Here is a 22,673-nt window from a genome sequence, read left to right as displayed (position 1 = left end):
GGTGGTGTGCCATGGAATCGGTCCTGACTCATAGTGACCCTGCATAAGGTTTCCGAGGCTGTAAATCTTTACTGGAGCAGAAAGCCTCATCTTTCTCCTGTGAAACTGTCAGCAGTTTCGAACTGCTGACCTTGTGTTTAGCAGCGCGACTCATAACCACTTTGCTACCAGAGCTCCTTGTTAAAAGACACAGAGTAAGAAAAACTTTTATTGAAAAAAATATATAGTGAAATTCCATTTTTCACTTAATAAATTGGCAAAAATAGGAAAATATGTGGTTACGTATATTACATAAGGTTTAGAAAAACAGGTTGTTGTTGTTGTTAAGTTGGTTCCGGTTGGTTAGGGTTAAATTAATGTAAGTTCCTTAGAGAGTAACATACTGACATTTAAACCATCACTGCTACATGTAAGCAGTCTAAATAAAATTTCTCATCCATCTCAATAATGTGTAAATTCATTTTAGTAGAGGTGAGTAATCCCAAGTACCATTACCAATTTATCACACTTTGCAAAAAACAGACAAAATGACACACTTCTCTGATTTCAAGTTTTGGCAGCATACTAATGATGTTTACAGATCTAATTTCTTTCACTCCTGAAAAGGTTTACAGACTCAAACCTTACACAGTGTCACTATGAGTCAGAACTGACTCAGTGGCACTTTACAACAGCAGCACCTAAGCACTGGATTGCTAAGCAAAAGGTAGGTGGTTCAAACTCACCAGCCACTCCTCGGAAACCCTATACATGGTCGCTCTGAGTCGGAACTGACTCCGTGGCACTTAACAACAACTATTTAATCCAGCAGGCCTGGTATTTATCTTTGTTTAAGGATGCTCAGTACAACGTGTTTTGTAAAATGAAAGATCAGAAACAACCTGAACTGTCCATAACTAGGGACTCATCAAATAGATGATGATACTTCAACAGAATTTCATATAAGCAGCCATGACAAAGAACAAGTCAGATCTATACATACAGATCTAGCATGGGCATCAAGATACTTTCCTAATTTTAAAAGAAAAAGCAAGATATATATAAACATATCCATGTATACACGTGTGTGTGTGTGTGTGTGTGTGTGTGTGTGTACATATCAGAGTCCTGTGTGGCACTGGACTGCTAACTGCAAAGTCAGCAGTTCAAATCTACCAGCTGCTCCTTCAAAACCGTATATAGGTTGGCTAGGAGTCAGAACTCCCTCAACAGCACTTAACAACAACAAATATACACACACACACAATGCATTAACTTCTCTGGGGGAAAGTGTGTGTGTGTGTGTGTGTGTGTGTGTGCACGTGCGCATGGATACATATACATAAATATGCCCGGTAGTTACTCTGTCGTTGAGTCATTTTTAACTAATCATTTGAATTTTCTTAGCACTTTTTCAGAAAAAAAATTTTTTTAGTATCTTTGGGAGAGTGACAAGTTACCATTTTCATTTATTGCAGATGTCAGTAATAACTCTTATTAAAATCAGATCCAGGGTGCTACTATAATCTAGTGTAAAATCAAAACAAGGTGTTTTTTCCTATGCATGTAAATTTAGTAATTATTCCAAACTCATTCACTGATCTGAAATCTTTCTTTGTGGCCACCTCCCAACTCATGCAACTTAGAACAAAGTCTAAAGCTGTAACTGACTGCTGAACTGAAAAGTAATCAACTTTAACCAGCAATGGGGTTATTTACCAGCATAATACACAACATAACTTAATACATACATTTGTTTACTGACTTTTTATCCTCTGTCTCCCCTCCCAATAAACTAAGTAGACACATGTCTATTATGTTACCAACTGTCACCCTCTTACCTGTCTCTTGTATTCTTGCTTTCATTTTATCCAAGTTGTCACTAGTTTCACCAAGATTTTCTGCTAGTATTTTAAATAAAAGGTTAAGATCTTCTTGATTTAGATTAACCTGTGAAATGTTGTTAAAATAAAAATAAATACATATGATTTTTAAGTAAAACAATTCTAATACAAGAAGTAAATTCCCAGTGAAAAGACATACAGGAAAGAATAACCTAAACACTGACTATAGGCAGTTAGATGCTCATTAGCCACTCAAATATTTTGCTACTAAATTTTGTTTTCAAAGAAATAAGTTTGTCAAAAATTTGAGTTATTAGTTAATATTACCTGTATCAACTTGCTGTTATTACTCCTTCCTGAAATTTAATTATGATTAAAGAAACTTGAGAACTTTTACCTAAAAATTTTAACTCCATTTTTAAAATAATAATTCCAAATGAATTAAAAGTCTACCTTCAACGTAAACAGCAGGCATTTTCTTCAATGCTACCTTAGCACTGAATATTGTATATTGCAGCAGCCCAATATACAAGAGGATAAAACAATGACCCACATACCGGTCCTGTACCATCCTCACAATCATTGCTATGCTTGAGCCCATTATTGCAGCCACTGTGTCAATATAGCTCAAGGGTCGTCTTCGTTTTCCCTAACCCTCCTTTACCAAGCATAATGTCCTTCTCCCAGGACTGGACCCTTCTGATAACATCACCTAAGTACCTGAGAGGTCTCATCGTCCTCAAATCAAAGGAACACTCTGGGCTGTTATGCTGCCGAAACAGATTTGTTCATTCTCTGACACTATGTGGTATATTCAATTTTCTTCACTAATACCATAATCCAAAGCATCTATCTTCATCAGTATTCCTTATTCTTTTCCAACCTGCACAAGCATATGAAGCAACTGCAAATACCATGGCTTGGGTCAGATTCACCTTAGACTTCAAAGTGACAGCTTTGGTTTTTAACTAATTTTGCAGCATGTGGCAGTGCACTACATCACTTGACTTTCTGACAGCGGTCTTCATGGGCAATGATTGTGGAGCTAAGTCAAATTATATCCGTGACAACTTCAATCTTCTCTCCATGTATCAAGATGGTGCTTATAGGTCCGGTAATGAAGATTTTTGTTTTCATTATACTGAAGAACTGAAGGTTGTAGTATTTGATCTTCATCATTAAGTCTTCAAATCTTCTTCAAATTCAGCAAGCAAGGTTGTGTCATCTGTATACCTCAGACATAAGATCCTGATGCACACCTGCCTGAGTTCAAACAATTTAGTACCCCCTTGTTCTGTTTAAAGAACTGCCCATTGGTCTATGCAGGCTCCACATGTGCACAATTAAGTATTCTAGAATTTCCATTCTTAGAAATGTTACAATAATTTGTTATGATCCACACAGTCAAATGCCTTTGCAGAGTTATTGAAACACAGGCATTCTCTTTCAGCCAAGACCCACCTATCATCAGCAATGACAGACTTCTGAATTTGGCCTGGATTTCTAACAGTTCCCTGTCAATGTACTGCTGAAACCATTTTTGAACTATCATCAGCAAAAGTTTACTTCTGTGTGTTATTAATGATATTGTTCAATAATTGTTTCATTCTGTTGGATCACCTTCCTTTAGAATGGGCACAGATATGGATCACTGCCAGGTAGCTGTCTTCCAAATTTCTTGACATCGACACTGCATCGGTTTGTTAAAACATTTTCATTGGTATTCTATCAATTAGTGCAGCCTTGTTTTTCACCAATGCCTTCAGTGAAGTTTGGTCTTTTCCCTTTAATATTATTAACTCTTGATCAGTTACCTTATTCATTGCCCTAATTTCATATGCATATGAAGCAACTGAAAATACCATGGCTTGGGTTGTTGTTGTTGTTAAGTGCCGTGGAGTCGGGTCCGACCCATAGCGACCCTGTACAGGGTTTCCGAGGGTGTAAATCTTTACGGGAGTAGAAAGCCTCATCTTTCTCCCGCGGAGCGGCTGGTAGTTAGGTGCACCTTAGTCCTCAAACTGACATCCTTATTCTGTAACACTTTAAAGAGGTCTTTTGCAGCAGATTTGCCTCGTCCTTTGATTACTTGACTGCTGCATCCATGAGTGTTTACTGTGGAAGCAAAATGAAGACTCTCTGACAGCTTCAATGTTTCTCTATTTATCATGATGTTATTTATTGGTCCAGTTGTGAGGATTTTCATTTTCTTTACATTAAGGTGCAATCCATAATAAAGATTGTAGTCTTGGATCATAATCAGTAAGTGTTTTCAGTCCTCTTCAATTCCAGCAAGAAAGGTTATGATCTGCATATGGAAAGTTAATGATTATTCTTCCAGTCCTGAAACCCCATTCTTCTTCATGTAATCCAGATGCTTGGATGAGTTGCTCAGCATGCAAACTGATTAAGTATGGTGAAAGGATAGAATCCTAGCACACACCTTCCTTAATTTTAAACCATTTCAGTATTCCTTTGCTCTGTTCAAATGACTGCCTCTTATGTTGGTATACAGGTTCCTCATGAGCACAATTAAGTGTTCTGGAATACCCATTCCTTTCCAACATTATCCAAGATTTGTTGTCCTCCACACAGTCAAAAGCTTTTTCAGAGTCATGAAAGCAAAAGTAAACATCTTCCTGGGATTCTCTACTTTCAGCCATGTTCCATCTGACGTCAGCAATGATATCCCAAGAACCACATCCTCTCCTGAATCCAGTAAGAATATCTGACAGTTCTATGTCATTACTGTTGCAAACATTTTTTAAATTATCTTCAGTAATATTATACTTGCATGTGAGATATTAATTTGTTTATTTCTAAATGCTACTTTGTCATCTTTCCTAGGAATAGGCACAAATATGGATGGATCTCTTCCAATCAGTTGGTCAGTCTTCCTAATTTCTTGGCATAGCCAAGTGAACACCTCCAAGGCTGCATCAGTTTGTTAAAAGATTTCCATTTGTAGTCCATCAATTCCTGGAGCCTTGTTTTCTGTCAATGCCTTCAGTGCAGCCTGGACTCCTTCAGTACCATTGATCCTTCACCAATTGCCACCTCTTGATATGATGGAACATCAACCATTTCTTTTTTGGACATTGACTCTGTGTATCCTTTCCATTTCTTGAGATGCTTTCTATATCATTCAATATTTTACACATGGATTCCTTCAGAATTTCAAGTTGAGACTTGATTTTTTTTTTTCCAGTTCTTTCAGCTGAGAAATGCTGAGCATTTTCTTCCCTTCTGGTTTTCTAACTCCAAGTCACGGCACAGTTCATTCTAACACTTGACTTTATCTCCTGGAGCAGGCCTTTGAAATCTTCTCTTCAGTTGTTTTACTCCCTCATTTCTTCCATTGGCTCAAGAGCAAGCTTCAAAGTAACTTCTGACATCCACTTTTGCTTTTTTTTCTTTCCTGTCCTTTTTTAAATGACCTTTTACTTTCTTCTGTATGAAGTTATTGATGTTATCCCACAACTCTTCTGGTCTTTGATCATTAGCGTCTAATGCACCAAGTATGTTCTTGAGATGTTCTCTAAATTCAGGTCAGATTATTTCAAGATAAGGAGCTCTGGTAGCATAGTGGTTACGAATTGGGCTGCAAACCTTAAGGTCGGCAGTTTGAATCGTATTTTGGTTCTTGTGAACTTGTGTTCATTTTCTTCAGCTTCAGACTGAACTTACATGTGAACAATTGATAGTAGTCTATTCTACAGTTGGCCCCTGGATTTGTTTTGGCTGATAATATTGAGCTTTTCCACCTTCTCTTCCCACAGATATAGTCAATTTGATTCCTGTGTGCTACATCTGACAAGGTCCATGTGTACTGTCAACTTTTATGTTGTTTAAAAAGGTTATTTGCAATGATTAAATTATTGGTCTTGCAAAATTCCACCAGGTGATCTCCAGCGTCATTTCTATTTTCCAACTATAGATTTTTCCTCTTTAACTTTCGTAATCCAATCACCAGTATTTGTCAATGCATCTCGACTGCATGTTTGATCCATTTCAGAATATAGAAGTTGACAATGAATGTGACACTTCCTTTTCAATCTGTCATTCCTGGCAGAGTAAACTACAAATTGTCAGTCCACTTCTGCTCATTTTTCACAACTTCAATTTTCCTAGATTCTTATGTCATACAATCCATGTTCCAATTATTAATGGATGTTTGAAGCTGTTAATTCTCATTTTGTGTCATGCACATCAGCAAATAAAGGTCCTTAAAGCTTTACTCCATTCACCACGTTAAGGTGGCTTCTACTTTGAGGAGGCAGGTATTCCCTAGTGGTATTCTGAGGGTCTTCCAACCTGAGGAACTCATCTTCAGGCACTAGATCCATGTTCTGCTGCTATTCATAAGGTTTTATCTGCTCAACTTTTTACAAGGTAGACTGCCAGGCACCTTCTTCCTAGTTTGTCTCAGTGTTGAAGAGCTGCTGACACCTGTCCACCACCGTGACCCGCTGGCATATGAAATACTGGTGGTATAGTTTCCTGCATCATAGCAACACACAGGCCTCCACAGGATGGTAAACTAACACACTAGTAGTGAATAATATACTACTAAGTGTTTTATATACAAATTTCTGATAATATGCTCTTACAGCAATACTAAAAGTTAAGTAGACTATAAATTCTCCTTAAAATAATAAAGATCTTGTCAAACAATTCACTCAATTTTCTTGTAACACTATTCAGTTACAAAGCTCTACATTTGAATTTATAAGAAAGTCTTCAGAGTTTAAAATTTCAATAATATAGTTTTTTTCCACACATATACTTACATTCACTGAATCAAGATGGCCTTTAATTTCTACAACAGGCACCTTGTGGTACCAAGATGCAGCTAGATTCCGATTTACAGAAAAATCCAAGTTAATTGGGTGCAGTAGCTGAATATCAGAATGGGAGATGCCTGGCTGGATCACTGTCCTAATAAAAGATATAAGTGACACATATGTATAGAGATGGAAAAATCCAATATAGCAAAGAAACAAAGTAAAATGTTGTTCCTCTAAATACTGATTAGAAACAGTTATTTGAGTGTTTTCAAAACTGAATGTAGAATTAAATGAATCTATAATCCACTAGCAGGCACAGATTAAAATAAAAATACAAGGGAGCTTCAAACAGCTTGTTGAAAAATTTCATTATCTTTAATTTCATTTTTCCATGGACTTTTTGAAGCCATTAGAAAAATTTCTTTAAATAGTAGCTAGGTGACAAATTGAAAATATTTTAAAAATAAATACATATTGTTGAAGATATAGGGGAAATCATCAAACAGAGATATAAGGGTTGATAACGTACATTGGCACAGAAATTAAAGAAAGAACAGCAAAACATTTAACATTTGCAAAAGAAGTTTCATAAAGCTCCTATCTAGGATTTTTTTTTCAGGATTTGTGTTACAATCATTACTTCTTGACTTTGGATAACTGAATCCCCTAAAATGGGTGAAGAAATGACTTTAGAATGAACTATTTACACTAACTTCACGTGTCCTATAGGGGGAGCACTGGGGATCCATCATCACTTATACAATATCCTTCCATAAAAGTTTAATCTGAATCAAATGCTCAGACAAATGCAATTCAGAGACTCCCTAAAAGACAAAACTGTATCCTTCCAAACGCTTCATGAGGAAAGACAACAAAGGCTGAACAACTCTTTCTGGTTAAGTATCTACGAATACAGAAATGCCCCTTAGTAACAGTAGGATATTGTTAAACACCATATGTGACCCTATATCAGGCAGAAAAAAGTAATAAAAAAAAAAAAACCTTACATCACTTACTGGGACAACTGGAATACATTACTTAGTGGGACAACTGGAATACTTGAATGTCAATCGTACATTAAGTAATGTATTACACCAATGTTAAGTATCCAGCATTTGCTCATTGTACTGTGGTTATATAAGAGAATGGCCTTGTTCTTAAAGTATCAAGATACATACTCTCAAATGATTTAACAAAATACTATTTTAAATAATAAGTATATTGTTATTGTTTGTAAGTACCATCGAGTTGGTTCTGACTCACAGTGACCTTGTATAGGGTTTCTGAGGCTGGACATCTTAGTGGGAGGAGAAAGCCTCATCTTTCTCCTGCAAAGCAGCTGGTGGGCTTGAACCACTAACCTTGTGCTTACCCTCTAGCGTCACCATGCTCCCAATATGTATATACATAAAGTTAAAAAGCACAAGTAAACAATTAATGAATCTAGGTGAAGGATCTCTAAGTGTGTTGTTCATGGTACTCTTGCAATTGTTCTATAGTTTGAAATTTTTCAAATAAAACAAATAAATTGTTCTGTGTAAAATAGATGTACTTTAGGTATGAACGTCAAAGGTCATGACATTTTATGTAAAATATTAGCATAATACTTAAATCTAGAATTTTTAAAAAAGTATACCTGGAGAGCTTAAGCTTTGCTAGCTGCACATCCAATCTATCAATTACTGGTGGATTTACACAGTCTTCCCCAGACACCAGACTGAAGTGATTCTGAACTCTGATTAACCCGAGATCTACCACGACTGCATTGGTGGAAATGGAAGACTGTGGAATGACTATAACTGGTGCTTTCAAATCAATATTGACGGAAACACGAAAGCTCCTCTGGGCAAGATCTTTCACACTTGTGGCAGCCTTTTCTGCAGCTTGTGCTGTGGCAGCACTCAGAGCTGCTCTGGCTGTCTGGAAATTGTTCAGGAAGTTCTGTGGACACAAAGCATAAAAGGAAAATTTCAAACACAGGTCAAACATATACTATTTCCTGTTTATATATGTGTTGGTTTTTTCCATTTGTTGTTGTCAAGTGCTATCAAGTCAGTTCTGACCTATAGCGACCCTGTTTAGAGTTTCCAAGGAGAGGCTACTGAGTTTGAACTGCCAACCTTGTGGTTCAAACCAACCTTGTGGTCCTAAGCTTCAACTCCAGCACCACACAAGGACTCATCTATATCTATGAACTACCTATCTAGAGCTAACCTCACACGGCAAAGAATCACAGAAAAAAAAAAAAAAAACTATTTTCAGTAGTTTTGTACTTGAGAATTTGACTTTATTATGTTCTAGTTAAAATCATACCAATAATTAAATGATTAAAGTGATTAAATGATTCAGATCTCAGCTCCTTATTAAACAGTGCTGACCTTTATTGTTGTCTTCTAGGTACAAGCGAGTCAGATCAGACTCACTACAAACGCACAACAGAATGAAACTCTGCCCAGTCCTGCGCCACCCCACAGTTGAAGCCCACTGCTGCTGACCCAGTGCCAATTCATCTCTTTAGGGGTCTTCTTCTTTTCAGTTGACCCTCTACTTTACCAAACATGATGTCCTTCTCAGGAAACTGTTTCTCCTGGAAACATGTCCCAACTATGACAGATGAAGTCTTGCCATACTGGCTTCGAAGGAGCATTCTGGCTTTATTTCTTCCAACATAGATTTGTCAGTTCTTCTGGCAGTCCATGCTACTTTTAATATTCTTCTCCAGCAATAATTCAATTGCACCTTCCTTATTCACTGTCCAATTTCACATGCATAGGAAGGTACTGAAAAGACCAAGCTTTAGGTCAGATGTTCCTTAGTCCTCAAATTGGTATCTTTGCACATGAACACTTTGAAGAGGCCCTTGTAAAGCAGACATGCCTAATGCAGTAAGCTGTTTGATTTCTGGGCTGCTGCTTCCTTAAGTGTTGACTGCGCAACTAAGCAAAATGAAGTTTATGACAATTTCAATCTTTTCTTCAGTTAGCATGCTGTTATTTACTGGTCTAATAGTGAGGATTTTTGCTTTCTTTACAATGAGGTGCAATCCACACTGTAGTCTTTGATCTTCTTCAATCAATATTGAAATTCCTCTTTGCTTCCAGCAAACAAGGTTGTGTCCCCTGCTGACAGAAGGTTGTTAAACATGCCACACACCTCATCATATTATCCAGCTTCTCAGAGTATTTGCTCAGCACACACACTGAATAAGTTGGAAGAAAGAACACAACCCTGGCACACGTATTTCCTGACTTTAAACCATTTTGTATTCTCTTGTACTGTTTGAATGACTGCCTCTTGAAGTATGTTCAGGTTCCTCATGAGCACAATTAAGTGTTCTGGAATATCCAATTTTCACAATGTTATCTACAGCTTGTCATGATTCACACAGTGGAAAACCTCTGGGTAGAATATAAAGCACAAGTAAACATCTTTCTGGTGTTCTCTGCTTTCAACCAAGATCCATGTGATATCAACAATGATATCCCTTGTTGCACGTCATCTTCTAAATCCAGCTTGAATTTCTGGAAACACTCTATCAATGTACCGTCCTTGATCATATGCTACCTCTTGAAATGGCTGAAAATCGACCATTTCTTTTTGGTTCAGTGACTCCGTGTATTCTTTCTATCTTCTTTTGAAGCTTTCTGTATCATTCAATATTCTGCCACAGAAATCTCCAATATTCGAAGTCCAGGTTTGAATCTTTTCTTCAGCTCTTTCAGTTTAAGAACGAACATGCTGAGCGAGTTCTTCCCTTTTGGTGTTCTAACTTCATGTCCTTGCACATTGCTTTCTAATACTTTGCTTCGTCCTCTTGAGGTGCTCTTTGAAATTTTCTGTTCATCTTTTACTTTTTCATTTCTTCCATTCACTTCAGCATCTCTCCTTTGGAGAACAAGTATCAGTGTCTCTTCTGATGTCCATTTTGGACTTTTCATTCCTTTCAATAACCTTCTGCTTTCTTCGTGTATGATGTCCTTGATGTCATCCCACAACTCTACTGTGCTTTGGTCATTAGTGTCTAATGTATCACATCTCTTCTTGAGATGGGTCTCTAAACTCAGGCATATTTTGGCTCTTGTGAACTTGTCATTTTCTTCCATTCAGCCTCAACTTGCATATGAGCAACTGATGGGCTGTTCTCCACACTCAGCCCCTGGCCTTGTTTTGGCTTAATATGGAGCTTTACCACCATCTCTTCCCACAATGTACTCAATTTGATTTCTGTGTATTCCATCTGGCAAGGTCCACGTGTATAGTCACCTTTCGTGTTGTTTAAAAAAGGTATCCACAATGAATATATTGTTAGTCATGTAAAATTCTGCCAAACGTTCTCCAGTATTTCTATCACCAAGGTCATCTTTTCCAACTAGTGATCTTTCCTCTTTGTTTCCAACTTTCATATTCCAATCACATGTAATTACCAATGGATCTTGATTGCATGTTTCATCAATTTCAGACTTAACAAATTGGTAGAATTCGTCATCGTAGATTTTCATGGTTGTGTGTACAGCTAAATAATAGTGGTAGTAACTGGGCTTTCTCGTTGGCATATGAATATTATCCTATCAAAAACAGCATTGTACTTCAAGATAGATCCTAAATGTTCTTTTTGATGATAAAAGTGACATCATTCCTCTTAAATTTGTCATTCTTGGAGTAGTAAACCATATGACTGTTAGATTCAAAATGGCCAAGACCAGTCCATTTCAGTTCAGTAATGCCTAGAATATCAATCTTTAGTATTCCATTTCATTTTTTACAACTTCCAGTTTTTCTAGAGTCCTACTTTCTACATTCAGTTCTTCTTATTAATGGATATTTTCAGCTGCTTCTCCTCATTTTAAGTTGTACCCCACTAGGAAATGAAGGTCCTGACAGCTTTACTCCATTTGCATAACCACGGTCAACTCTAATTAGAGGAAGCAGCTCTTGTCCAGTCATACTTTGAGTGCTTTTTCATCTTCTGGCGCTGTATGTGACATCGTTCTACTGTTATTCATAAGCTTTTCAATGGCTTTTCATATTTCTAGTCCGTCTCAGTCTGTAAGCTCTGCTAAAACCTGTCCACTCTGGGTGACCCTGCTGGTACAGCTCCCAGAATCACATCAACACGCAAACTGACAGATGATTGGTTGTTCTTAGACCCTGACTCACAGGGATCCTATGTACAACAGAACAGATCCGTACCCAGTCCAGCACCATTACAATCTTTCCTATGTTCCAATTCACTGTTGCAGCCTCTGTTAACAATCCAGCTCTTGAGGCTCTTTCTCTTTTTCTTTAATCCTCTGTGTACTTTACCAAACATGATACTTTTCTCCAGGATCTGGCCTCTCCTGACAACATGTCTAAAGTTCCAAGGAACTGCTTTCAAGGAACATTTTGGTTGCACTTCTTCCAAGACAGATTTGTTTGTTCTTTTGGCAGTTCATGGTACATTCAATATTTTTCTCCTACATCATAATTCAAATGCATCCATTTTTCTCCAATCTTCTATATTCTTGTCCAACTTTCAAACTGAGGCAACTGAATATATCATCGGTGAGGTCAGGAGCACGCCAGTCCTCAAAGTAACATCTTTGCTCTTTAACATTTTAAAGAGGACTTTTGTAGCAGATCTGCCCATTGCAACAGGTCATTGGATTTCTTGACTATTGCTTATATAGGGTTGATTGTGGATCCAAGTAAAGCAAAATCCTTTACAACTTCACTCTTTTCTCCACTTATCATACTGGTGTTTAATGGTCCATTTGTCAAGATGTTTATTTTCCTTACAGTGAGTTATAATCCATGCTGAAGACTGTACTCTTTGATCATCAATAAGTGATTCAAGTCCTTTTCACTTTCAGCAAGCAAGGTTGTATCACTTACAAATAAAAAAACCTCCACTGTCATCAAGTCGATCCCAACTGATAGCACCCAGTATAGGGATTCTGAGGTTGTAAATCTTTACAGGAGCAGAAACCCTCATGTTTCTTTTGCAGAGAAGCTGACAGGGTTGAATTTCATATTAACAGGTTGTTAACGAGCCTTCTCCCAATCCTGATGCTGTGTTCATCTTCATATAGTTGAGATTCTCAGATTATTTGCTCAGCATACAGACTGAATAAGTATGGCGAGAGGATACAAACCGGAAGCACATCTTTCCTGATTTTGAACTACTCTGTATCCCCTGGTTCTGAGTATGGATAAGTTCAACATAAACACAATTCTTTATTCTGAAATTCCCATTCTTCACAATGCCATCCATCTGTTGACCTTTATAATACAAGGAGTGCTGTAAGATAAGCACTAGAATGCTAACCACAAGGTCGGTGGTTCAAACTCACCAGCCACTCCTCAGTAACCTTATACAGGTTTGCTACGAGTTGGAACAAACTTAGTGGCACTTAACAACAATATATACAATCAGAACTATGTTGTTGTTATTATCTGCCGTAGAGTCGGTTCCGACTCATAGCGACCCTGTACAGGGTTTCCGAGGCTGTAAATCTTTATGGGAGTAGAAAGCCTCATCTTTCTCCCATGGAACAGCTGGTAGTTTCGAACTGCTGACTTCGTGGTTCGCAGCCTGATTCGTAACCACTACGCTACCAGAGCTCTTTAATCAGAATGATACTCAACCTAAAATTCAAGTTTATAAGATTTGCAAACATAATAATCAAGCTTATTTCTGGATGTCCTCGTGAAAAATTCAATATATAAGTAAATATTTTACCAGAAGTGACATGAGGAATTTATGAAGATACACGATCTGAATACAGCCAACGTTCAGTGATACTACACCATCCACCTTGGACATGTCAGTATAGGCATCTCCGTCAGTAGCACCTGGATACAACTCCAAGTGAAAACGGAAAACTTCATTTCCCACTATTGAGACAGCCTGAAAACAGAGAATTGAATGTACTTCAAAAATAAAATCCCATTGAGAAAAGTGTTCACATTTAAAATTTTCCATATACAATGTTTACAGAAACAAACGTTTTTCTATCAAATATATTAGTAGAATTTAGAGTAGAAAACGGGTACGTTTCAAAATAAAATCTCATATTCAATCACCAAAATAATTAAAATACCTTACACCTACTTAATGTCACCTACTTTTTTATGAACTGTCTTAGGATCAACATCTGTGACAATAATATTTTCCAATCTGGCAAATAATGACTGTTTCCTTGACTGAAGGGAAAGAAAGGAATCAAGACCTGAAAAAAATCATACTGTTATCATTTCCATAGATCTACACAGAAGACCTTACTCCATTGCATGACTTTATGTGCAAACCTTCAAAATATTTAGCAATGTTTGTACTCACAAGTGACTAGTAAGTTGTTATATTACATCATTGTAATTTATAAAGAATAAAGTTTATGAATTTGTTAAAAAATAAGGATCTTAATTTCTGATCTTCAAAATAAACTAATTTTGTATTAAAGAAGATTGATTATGTGAGGATTCTTTATATTTTATATTCAGTGATTAATACGGAAAAATAACAAAGTTTCAAAATAAAATTCAGGGTAATAGATACAATGTCAATTTAGAAAGGACATAAGAAAAAAGCTATAGTTCACTGGTTTATAAATTCTCCAAAGTATCATTTAACAGATGTTTAACTTTTACCAGAGCACAATGAGCTGGCAAAGATGAAACCAAAGAAAAAGCTGAATGCGTTTTAACAGCTTTTGCCTAAAAGAACATAATTGGCTTCATAGACTTTCTTCTTCATTGTAAGCTTGTTTTGAATTCCAGTGAGCGGTTGGTCAGTTTGAACCTCTGAACTTGCAGTTCAAACAGACACTGAAGGCCAGTGCATATCCTACAGCGCCACATTAGGATTATATAAAGATAAAGCATAATCAAGTAATTTAACCTGAATTGGGGGTTGACATTTATCCCAGCCCATCAACAGCATCCCTACCTTGATATTAATATCCTTTCCCATCTCGAAGACAACAATCAGAGAGGTCTAAATTTTCAGTGTGTATAGTTTAACTTTCTGGTGTGGTACTGTAAGATCAAACCCACCAACTGCTCCTCAGAAACTGACTCGACCACAGTCAATCAACACACAGTTCAGTTTTATGGTTATGTTCTGACCAACAGCCAACAGCTATTACCTCCCCTCCCCTTTCCTCCAAAAAAAAAAAAAATACAATTCTGTCCTTCCAAAGCTCAGCTGTGCAAGTGTATTTGGACATTCTTTAGCAATGCAATTGTGAGAACTTTACCTTGAATCTTGATTTCAGCAATATTATTCTTTTCATCACTAACAGTGACACCGAAAGCATTCAATTTAGCAAACAGCCTGAAGTCAATAATATCGCTATCCTTAGTGGACACAATCACTAAAAATAAAACAAAACGTTCTATCACAGATGGATTCGAGTAATTTAAAATTTATTACGGATTTGTACTTACAGCAAGCGAACCACAAGGCTGTTAAAAATATATAAATACTTTTCTCATAGTTTATACAGTTTTCATTTTTAATAGTGAAATGTGTTACTTTTATCATGTAAAAGCAATGAAAACAACCTGAAATAATTTAGGTAAGAAGATAAAAAGGAAAAGAAGCTAAATAATGTGCCTATGGTCAGAAAGTTTATGTAGCACAAAGAGGATTTGAATTGAGTTTTTTCTGATCCAAAGCCTGGGTTCCTGAGCAGTTAGATTCTATCCCTGCACACCTGCCTGCCTTCCTCTGGGTCTTAATATTCTGACGCGTAAAGGGGAAGGGAAGACACACCCTACCTACGTAGCCCCTTCAGAAGCCATTGCGAGGGGCGGAAAAGCTCAGTGGAAAGACAGGTCCTCTCCTCCTCCTTCCTACGTAAAGGTATCCCTCACCACCACCAAGACAAAAACTAACACAGAATTCATAATACAAACTTTTAAAATAAAATAAAATGAATAGAGAGAAACACTGTTAACTGATGGTGCATGGAGGGGATTATAATCATTGTAATAAAACAAGGTATATGGTTTGTTGAATGTAAAACTGATAATCTGCCTGTAAACTTTCACTCAATTCACAATAAAAACATTTTTAAAAAACAAAAGCAAATCAAACATTTTAAAAAGCATAACTTCATTGAATGCATTTGTATTATATATGAGGCATCCATGGAAGATTTTATTTGAAGAAAAAGATTGGAGGGGGGATTAAATGGCATGTAAATGATTGAATCAGGTAATCTCTAAGATTTCTCACTTAGCTCTAAAATTATAAAACCCTTATTAATAAGAAACAAAAAAAGTATTGTTCATACCCTTTTGCAGAGTTAAACTTTTTGACTGCTTTTCAGGTGAAATTTGCGCATCCTTGGCATCACCCGTTTTTTGACTGTCTGAGGGAATCATGTTTGTCAGATATTCAATAGAAGAGAGGAGCGCCTGTGTTTGCAGCAATACGTTTAAAGATGAAAAGGCTACCTGAAAATGTTTGAGAAAGAAAAATCAGTTTCCTCAAGTCAGTTGTCTCCACAATAGATCCAAAAGGGTCCCAGCTGAGCTTGTATCATTACCTCCCACCATTCAGGAAAGAGAAAAAAAGAAAGGGTCAGAATCCAGGCTTGGGGAATAGGGCGTTTATGCAGGGTAAATTATATTACACACTTCAAAAGCACATTAGAGTTCCAAAGTAATATAATTACTTCATTCCCCAAGCACACTTGCTGTGGGTCCTGTAATTTACTTCTCATAGTTCAACATTCAACACATACAACAGGGCTTCAAAAAATTTGTAGAAAAATTCCATTATCGTTTAATCCCATTTTCCATGAATTATTTTGAAGCCCCCTCATATAGTTTCTTGGGTATTCAGGAGTATTTATTACTATTATATAAAATTCACACACTAGGATACAAAACTCCAGAATCACTATGCTACTAATGTCTAGATATAATTTCCAATGTGCTATTAATGAGATTTATATATAAGAGAAACAATTATGAGTGAGCTTTCTGTCATTAACTGATTTCTTAAAACCACCACAATGATTATATCATTTAAGGAAAAAACACAGAATCATATGGATAGAAGAAAAAAAAGTGTTTTTTTGAAACGACTCCAGAAAGTAATAAATAAAGTAACACAAACTGCTTTTAAGAATGTGTAGCTTTCTAAAAGCAAATTAATATGAAGGGGCTTCAAAATGTTTATGGAAAAATAGAATTGAAAGATAACAGAATTTCTCCAGAACTTTCTGAAGCCTTCTTGTATATAATATAGAAATGTTTACTTATATGTAAGAAAAATTTTTTTAATTTCCTGAAAACATTAAATAAACATAAAAACTTAAAAAAAAATAAACAAACTAGAGTATTACAACAGAATCCCCCTATCTCTCAAAAATTTAATATGCATTTTGTCTCACTCATTTTCTTTTTACAGTTCTTTTTTCCTTTATGGCACTACCTGAGCAGTACAGCTTCAGAAGTATGCCAACAATTCTCCTGTGCTTCACACTTACACTCCTGCATAGAACAATGGTATTAGCTTAGTTTGATTAGAGCCTTTGTTGGTTCCTTGTAAATCAAAGGTCCTCTGTGTCTAAAACATTCCCTTCTGTAGAAACAATACTAAAACTTCTGAGGACATTAGGGTGTGATACAGTAAGTCAAAACAGCAACTTTATTATGATGAATCACAAAAACAAAGCATATTAAGGATTTATGAGGCTCACTTATAACTTCTTGTTGTTAAGTGCCTCGAGATGATTCTTTTATGGGGTTTCCAAGGAGCAACTGGTGGGTTTGAACTATCTACCTTGCAGTTAGCAGTCTAATGCATAGTCTACAGGGAGGACCGCACCAGGACTACCTAGTACAAATTCTTCAAAATATATTAGAAAATTTGAAAGTGTGATATTTTAAAAATCGCTATATCCCTTTTAATAGAACGTCTTACCTTAACTGTTTGTTTTGTGTTTTCATAAGCAGTTTGAAAACTAGGTCCATTCTGATCAGCCTGAAAAAAGAAACCAAAGGTCTAAGGAGGGAGGACGATAAAGATCAAAGTGAAGGGATCATTGATAACCTCCGGCTAATTTATTTCTAGCTACTTGTAACCATACTTCTATATATATGTTAATTTCTTTATCTTTACTTTAAAACCAAAAAACCCAAATCCACTGCCACTGAATCGATTTCAACTCACAGCAGTCCTACGTACGGCTTCTAAGGCAGGAAATCTTCACTGGAGCAGACAGCCTCATCTTTCTCCAGCGGAGTGGCTGGTGGGTTTGAACCACCAACCTGTGATTACTGGGTTAGTGCCAATCCTACAGCGCCACCAGGGCGTCTCATCACTTTAAAGTCACATTCAAGTAACATCTTATAATAGAGCAACTTTTCTCCTCTTTAACGTGGGAGAGAACTTCTGGGTAAATGCGTCTGCTGTTGTTAAGTACCCTATCAAGTTGGTTTCAACTCATAGCGATCCTGCATAGGATTTCCAAGGAGTGGATGACGGGTTTGAACTGCTGAACTTGCAGTTCCAACCAACCCTGATGTCCAGTGCATTATCCTGAAGCACCAAAAATGAAGCTAGGGATCAGAATTATATACTCTCAAGGTTGGACGTGACTTGGAAGGCCATCTAATCCATCAGTGTAGGTTTCTTAGTGGTACAAACCGTTTGTGTTCAGTTACTAAACTAAAGGTTGGTAATGTCACCTTTTTCACAGCTTTGGCACTCTGCAAAGTCAAAGTTCTACAGAGCAGTTCACTCTGTAATGGGGTCACCATGAGTCACAATGGATTTACTTTTGTTCTTCAGTCTATCAGTCACCTAATGTTTGAATGCCTTAATAAAGTCTCTGCCACGTCTATTTTCAGGTATTTCCAGTAAAAGAAACCTCATTTCCTTACCTAATCTTAAGAAAGCTTTGATTTAGTATGGTCTTCATTTGAAATTGAAAATCAATTTTCCATCAAACTCTTCTATTATTCCTATTCTACCCCGTGTGAATGTCACTGTTGTCATTGCTAAATGCTGTTGAGTTGGTTCTGATTCATACCTACCCTGTATACAGTTTCAAAAGAGCTGGTGGGTGTGAATTGCTGACTTGTGGTTACCAGCCCAGTGCTTATCCTACAGCACCATTCAAAATCAACGCAAAGTTTTACCTTGCTTTTCTGGCTGCGTTGATTTCCCAGCCCCAATGCTCCCACAATACTTTCTATATTTCTCTAATAGACAACCAACTCTATTACATTTTCACTGTTATTTAACTATCTGCCTCCCTACTAGTTTAAAATTTCCTTGGGGACTGTGGATGCTTTTCATCTATATTCTAAGTGCTAGCAAAGTATCTGGCACATACATGCACTCGATAAATAGTTGTCGAACAATTAAATAAACCAACTCATCTTGAGAGTGATGCGAAGTATCAGCAGTTTCATCAGTGCTTCTCATCGCGGGGGGGGGGGGGGGGTTAGGCATATACAGTAAATATGTAAACATTCTATGGTCCATACCTTAATATACTCCACTTTTAATAGATCTAATCCAGGTTTGTCAGAAGAGCTGATCAAATGAAGGGGTTTCTTTTTGGATCCTAAATTAAATAAAAAGAAAAGTTTGTCTGGTAAAGTGCTTCTTTTGCATGTCAGAAATCTCATTTATTTGCCTTTTGAAGGCTAATAATTAAACTTGGGAAGAGTATAAGCACACCTTTTCATGGGCATTGAATCGGAAGGTCATCACAAGAACAGACTTACATCAAACTAAATCTTTACCTTGGGCATCCAAATTACCTTTTAAAACATGTGATTTCACTCTGTGCTCAAAAATCATCAAGACCCTCATTTAAGGCCAAAGTGCATTTGTAGAACAACAGAATGACTACAAACGCTTAAGAACCAGGAAATATGAATTCTAACTTAACTCAATCCTTACCAAAAGCTATTAACTTCAGTTTTCTCAACTGTACAGCAAGGAAGTTATATAGAAAAATCTGCACTAGTCTGTTGAATCTAAAATTCTTGGAATAAATACTTTATTTCCATTAGAGAAATTTAAATTATTTGCCTATATTAGAGACAGTTTACATAGAAGGACAGACTTTTTTACTTAACTGTTAAACTTATTTTATTATTATGAATGATGATTCTGTGCCGTGGAGTTCGTTCCGACTCGGAGCGACCCTATGTAGGGTTTCCAAGGATGTAAATAATTATACGAGCAGAAAGCCTCATCTTTCTCCCTCGGAGCAGCTGGTAGATTCAAACTGCTACTTTGTGGTCAGCAGCCCAGCTGGTAACCCACTACACTAGCCTAAAGACTTGGAGCTGACACTGACTCACAGAAACCATATACAGTGCTCTCTTGTACAAGGAGCTAGCTGCCTGGAGAAGCTGAGGGAAAAAGACTGATTCCCCACTGTAGCCATCTCTTAATATCTGCCTATTTCTGAGACTTCTCAGAATGTCCCCTGGACCTCCAAGGTCATCTTTAAAGGGAAAGAAAAAAGCTAAGCAAATTTATTATTCTGATTTTTCCCTCACAAAAACAATGTAAACTCCATCTTACTAGCAGTTGTTACTGTTAAATGCCATTGAGTCGGTTCTGACCCATAGTGACCCAGCATAGGGTTTCTGAGAAGCAACTGGCCCGTTGTCGTTGTTCTTGTTGTCATCAAGTCAGTACCGACCCATAGCGACCCTGTGCACTGCAGAACAAAACACTGCCTAATTCTGGGCCAACCTCACTACTGTTGCCACACTTCAGTCCATCGATGCTGCTACTTGACCAATTAATCTCGTGGGGGTCTTCCTCTTTTTACTCTGACCCTCCACCTTACCAAACATATCCTTCTCCAGCGACTGGTCCCTCCTGACAATATGTCTGAAGTATGAGAGACGAAGTTTGGCCATCTTGGCCTCCAAGGAGCACTCTGGCTGCACTTCTTCCAGAATAGATCTATTGGTTCTATTGGCAGCCCATGGTATTTTCAATATTCTCCTCCAACACCATAATTCAAAAGCATCAATTCTTCTATGGTCTTCCTTATTCACTGTCCAGCTTTTGCATGCAGATAAGGTTATTGAAAATATCATGGCTTGGGTCAGGCGCACCTTAGTCCTCAAGCTGACATCTTTGCTCTTCAACACTTTAAAAAGGTCTTGTGCAGCAGATTTGCCTAATGCAATACACCGTTTGATTTCTTGACTGCTGCTTCCATGATGCTGATAGTTGATCCAAGAAGAATGAAGTCCCTGACAACTTCAATCTTTTATCCGTTGATAAGAACGTTGTTTACTGGTCCAGTGGTGACGATTTTTCTTTTCTTTACATTGAGGTGCAATCCATACCAAAGGCTGTGCTCTTTGATCTTCATTAGTAAATGTTTTAAGTCCTCTTCACATTCAGCAAGCAAGGTTGTATCATCTGCGTATTGCAGATTTTTAATGAATCTTTCTCCAATCCTGATGCCACATTTTTCTTCACAGAACCCAGCTTCTCGGATTATTTGCTCAGCATACAGGTTGAATAAATATGGTGAAAGAATACAACCTTATTACACACCTTTTTAAATTTTTAAAACATTCAGTGTTCCCATGTTCTGTTCGAACAACTGCTTTTTGGTTCAGGGAAAGATTCCTTGTGTGCACAATTAAGTGTTCCGGAACACTCATACTTCACAATATTGTCCATAGCTTAACATAATCCACACAATCGAAAGCATTTGCATAGTCAATAAAGCACAGGTAAACATCTTTCTGATATTCTCTGCTTTCAGCCAAGATCCATCGGATATCAGCAATGATATCCCTCACTCCACGGCCTCTTCTGAATCCAGCTTGAACCTCTGGATGTTCTCTGTCAATGTATGATTGTAGCCATTTCTGTATCTGGTAGCATACTGGTTATGAATCGGGCTGCCAACCTCATACTCAGCAGTTCAAAACTACCAGCTCTTCCGTAGGAGAAAGATGAGGCTTTCTGCTCCCCGTAAAGATTTATAGCCTCGGAAACCCTGTACAGGGTCGCTATGAGTCAGAACCGACTCCACGGCACACAACTGGTGCATCAGGTAACATGAATTACTGTAGCTTCAACCATTCCTCAAATATCTAATAAACACATGAGATATACAAACATTGAAATGATGTGGCGTTGTGGGTTAATGCACCAGATTGCAAAGCCGTTTGAACTGTAAGAGTGGTGGTTCAAACTCACCAACTGCTCCTTGGAAACCCTATACAGGGTCGCTATGGGTCGGAATCAACTCTACAGCACTTGACAACAACAGCAACTTTTAAAACAGAGCCAATTTTATGTTTATGATTTTTATCTTATACTCTGGTGTTTCTTGTGATACACAAACACTATTCAATAGAAAAAATAAGGACTCCAATATCATAAAACTAGAAACAAATGACAGATTTTGCTATTTGTGAGATACATGATCTTGAGTTGAGACGCTAAATCTCTCTTTATTTAATCTCTCCATGTAAAGTGGGAATGAAGAGATTTACACAGGTTCTCTGAGGCAGTAAGTCAAAATGGTTAAACTATTAATAGGCACGTGACCATGGATTAAGTACACCTATGCCTAGGTTTTACCACATATAAACTGTAGAAAATAACAGTATTTCATACTCAAGACTCTTAGTGTAGCACTGTAGGAGCAAGCACTGGACTGCAAACCACAGTCAGCAGTTCAAACCTAGCAGATACTCGTTGGAAACCATATACAGGGTCACTAAAAGTCAGAACCGACTCAACAGCACTTAACAACAATGACAACCAGTTCATACTGAGGAGTACTGGTGTGGTGTTGTAGGATAAGCACTGGACTACCAACTTCAAGGTCAACAGTTCAAACTCACCAGCAGCTCTCAGAAACTGAATAAAGGGTCATTATGAGTCAGAACCAACTCAATGGCTCATAACAACTTAGTGATTTTATACAAAATAAACAAATCATCATTTATAAAGTGCTTAAGACCATTTAACTAGTTATTACTTACTATACACATAAATAATGTTATAGAAATAAATGTTTCAGATATCCTAAAGTGCTATTATTTTTACTTTTTATGCTAT

At 37.2% G+C, this 22,673-nt stretch overlaps 1 protein-coding gene across 4 annotated transcripts in view; it reads right to left on the bottom strand.

Moving 5' to 3' along the window:
* Positions 1 to 22,673, bottom strand: part of VPS13C (vacuolar protein sorting 13 homolog C (S. cerevisiae)) — a 249,499-nt gene that overhangs the window by 132,244 nt on the left and 94,582 nt on the right. For all 4 annotated transcript variants that reach the window (XM_006831581.1, XM_006831578.1, XM_006831579.1 and 1 more), the window contains 9 exons: positions 19,100 to 19,179; positions 17,529 to 17,588; positions 15,889 to 16,051; positions 14,848 to 14,964; positions 13,718 to 13,821; positions 13,332 to 13,499; positions 8,247 to 8,551; positions 6,614 to 6,761; positions 1,821 to 1,929 (listed from right to left, as the gene is read on the bottom strand). In XM_006831581.1, the coding sequence (XP_006831644.1) occupies positions 1,821 to 1,929; positions 6,614 to 6,761; positions 8,247 to 8,551; positions 13,332 to 13,499; positions 13,718 to 13,821; positions 14,848 to 14,964; positions 15,889 to 16,051; positions 17,529 to 17,588; positions 19,100 to 19,179 (1,254 nt within the window). The remainder of the gene's footprint in view (positions 1 to 1,820; positions 1,930 to 6,613; positions 6,762 to 8,246; positions 8,552 to 13,331; positions 13,500 to 13,717; positions 13,822 to 14,847; positions 14,965 to 15,888; positions 16,052 to 17,528; positions 17,589 to 19,099; positions 19,180 to 22,673) is intronic.

The sequence above is a fragment of the Chrysochloris asiatica genome, unplaced genomic scaffold (genome assembly GCF_000296735.1).
Source record: "Chrysochloris asiatica unplaced genomic scaffold, ChrAsi1.0 scaffold00004, whole genome shotgun sequence".
Taxonomy (NCBI): Eukaryota; Metazoa; Chordata; class Mammalia; order Afrosoricida; family Chrysochloridae; genus Chrysochloris; species Chrysochloris asiatica.
Note: the sequence above shows the minus strand (reverse complement) of the source record. Positions and strands in the feature narration are given on the sequence as shown.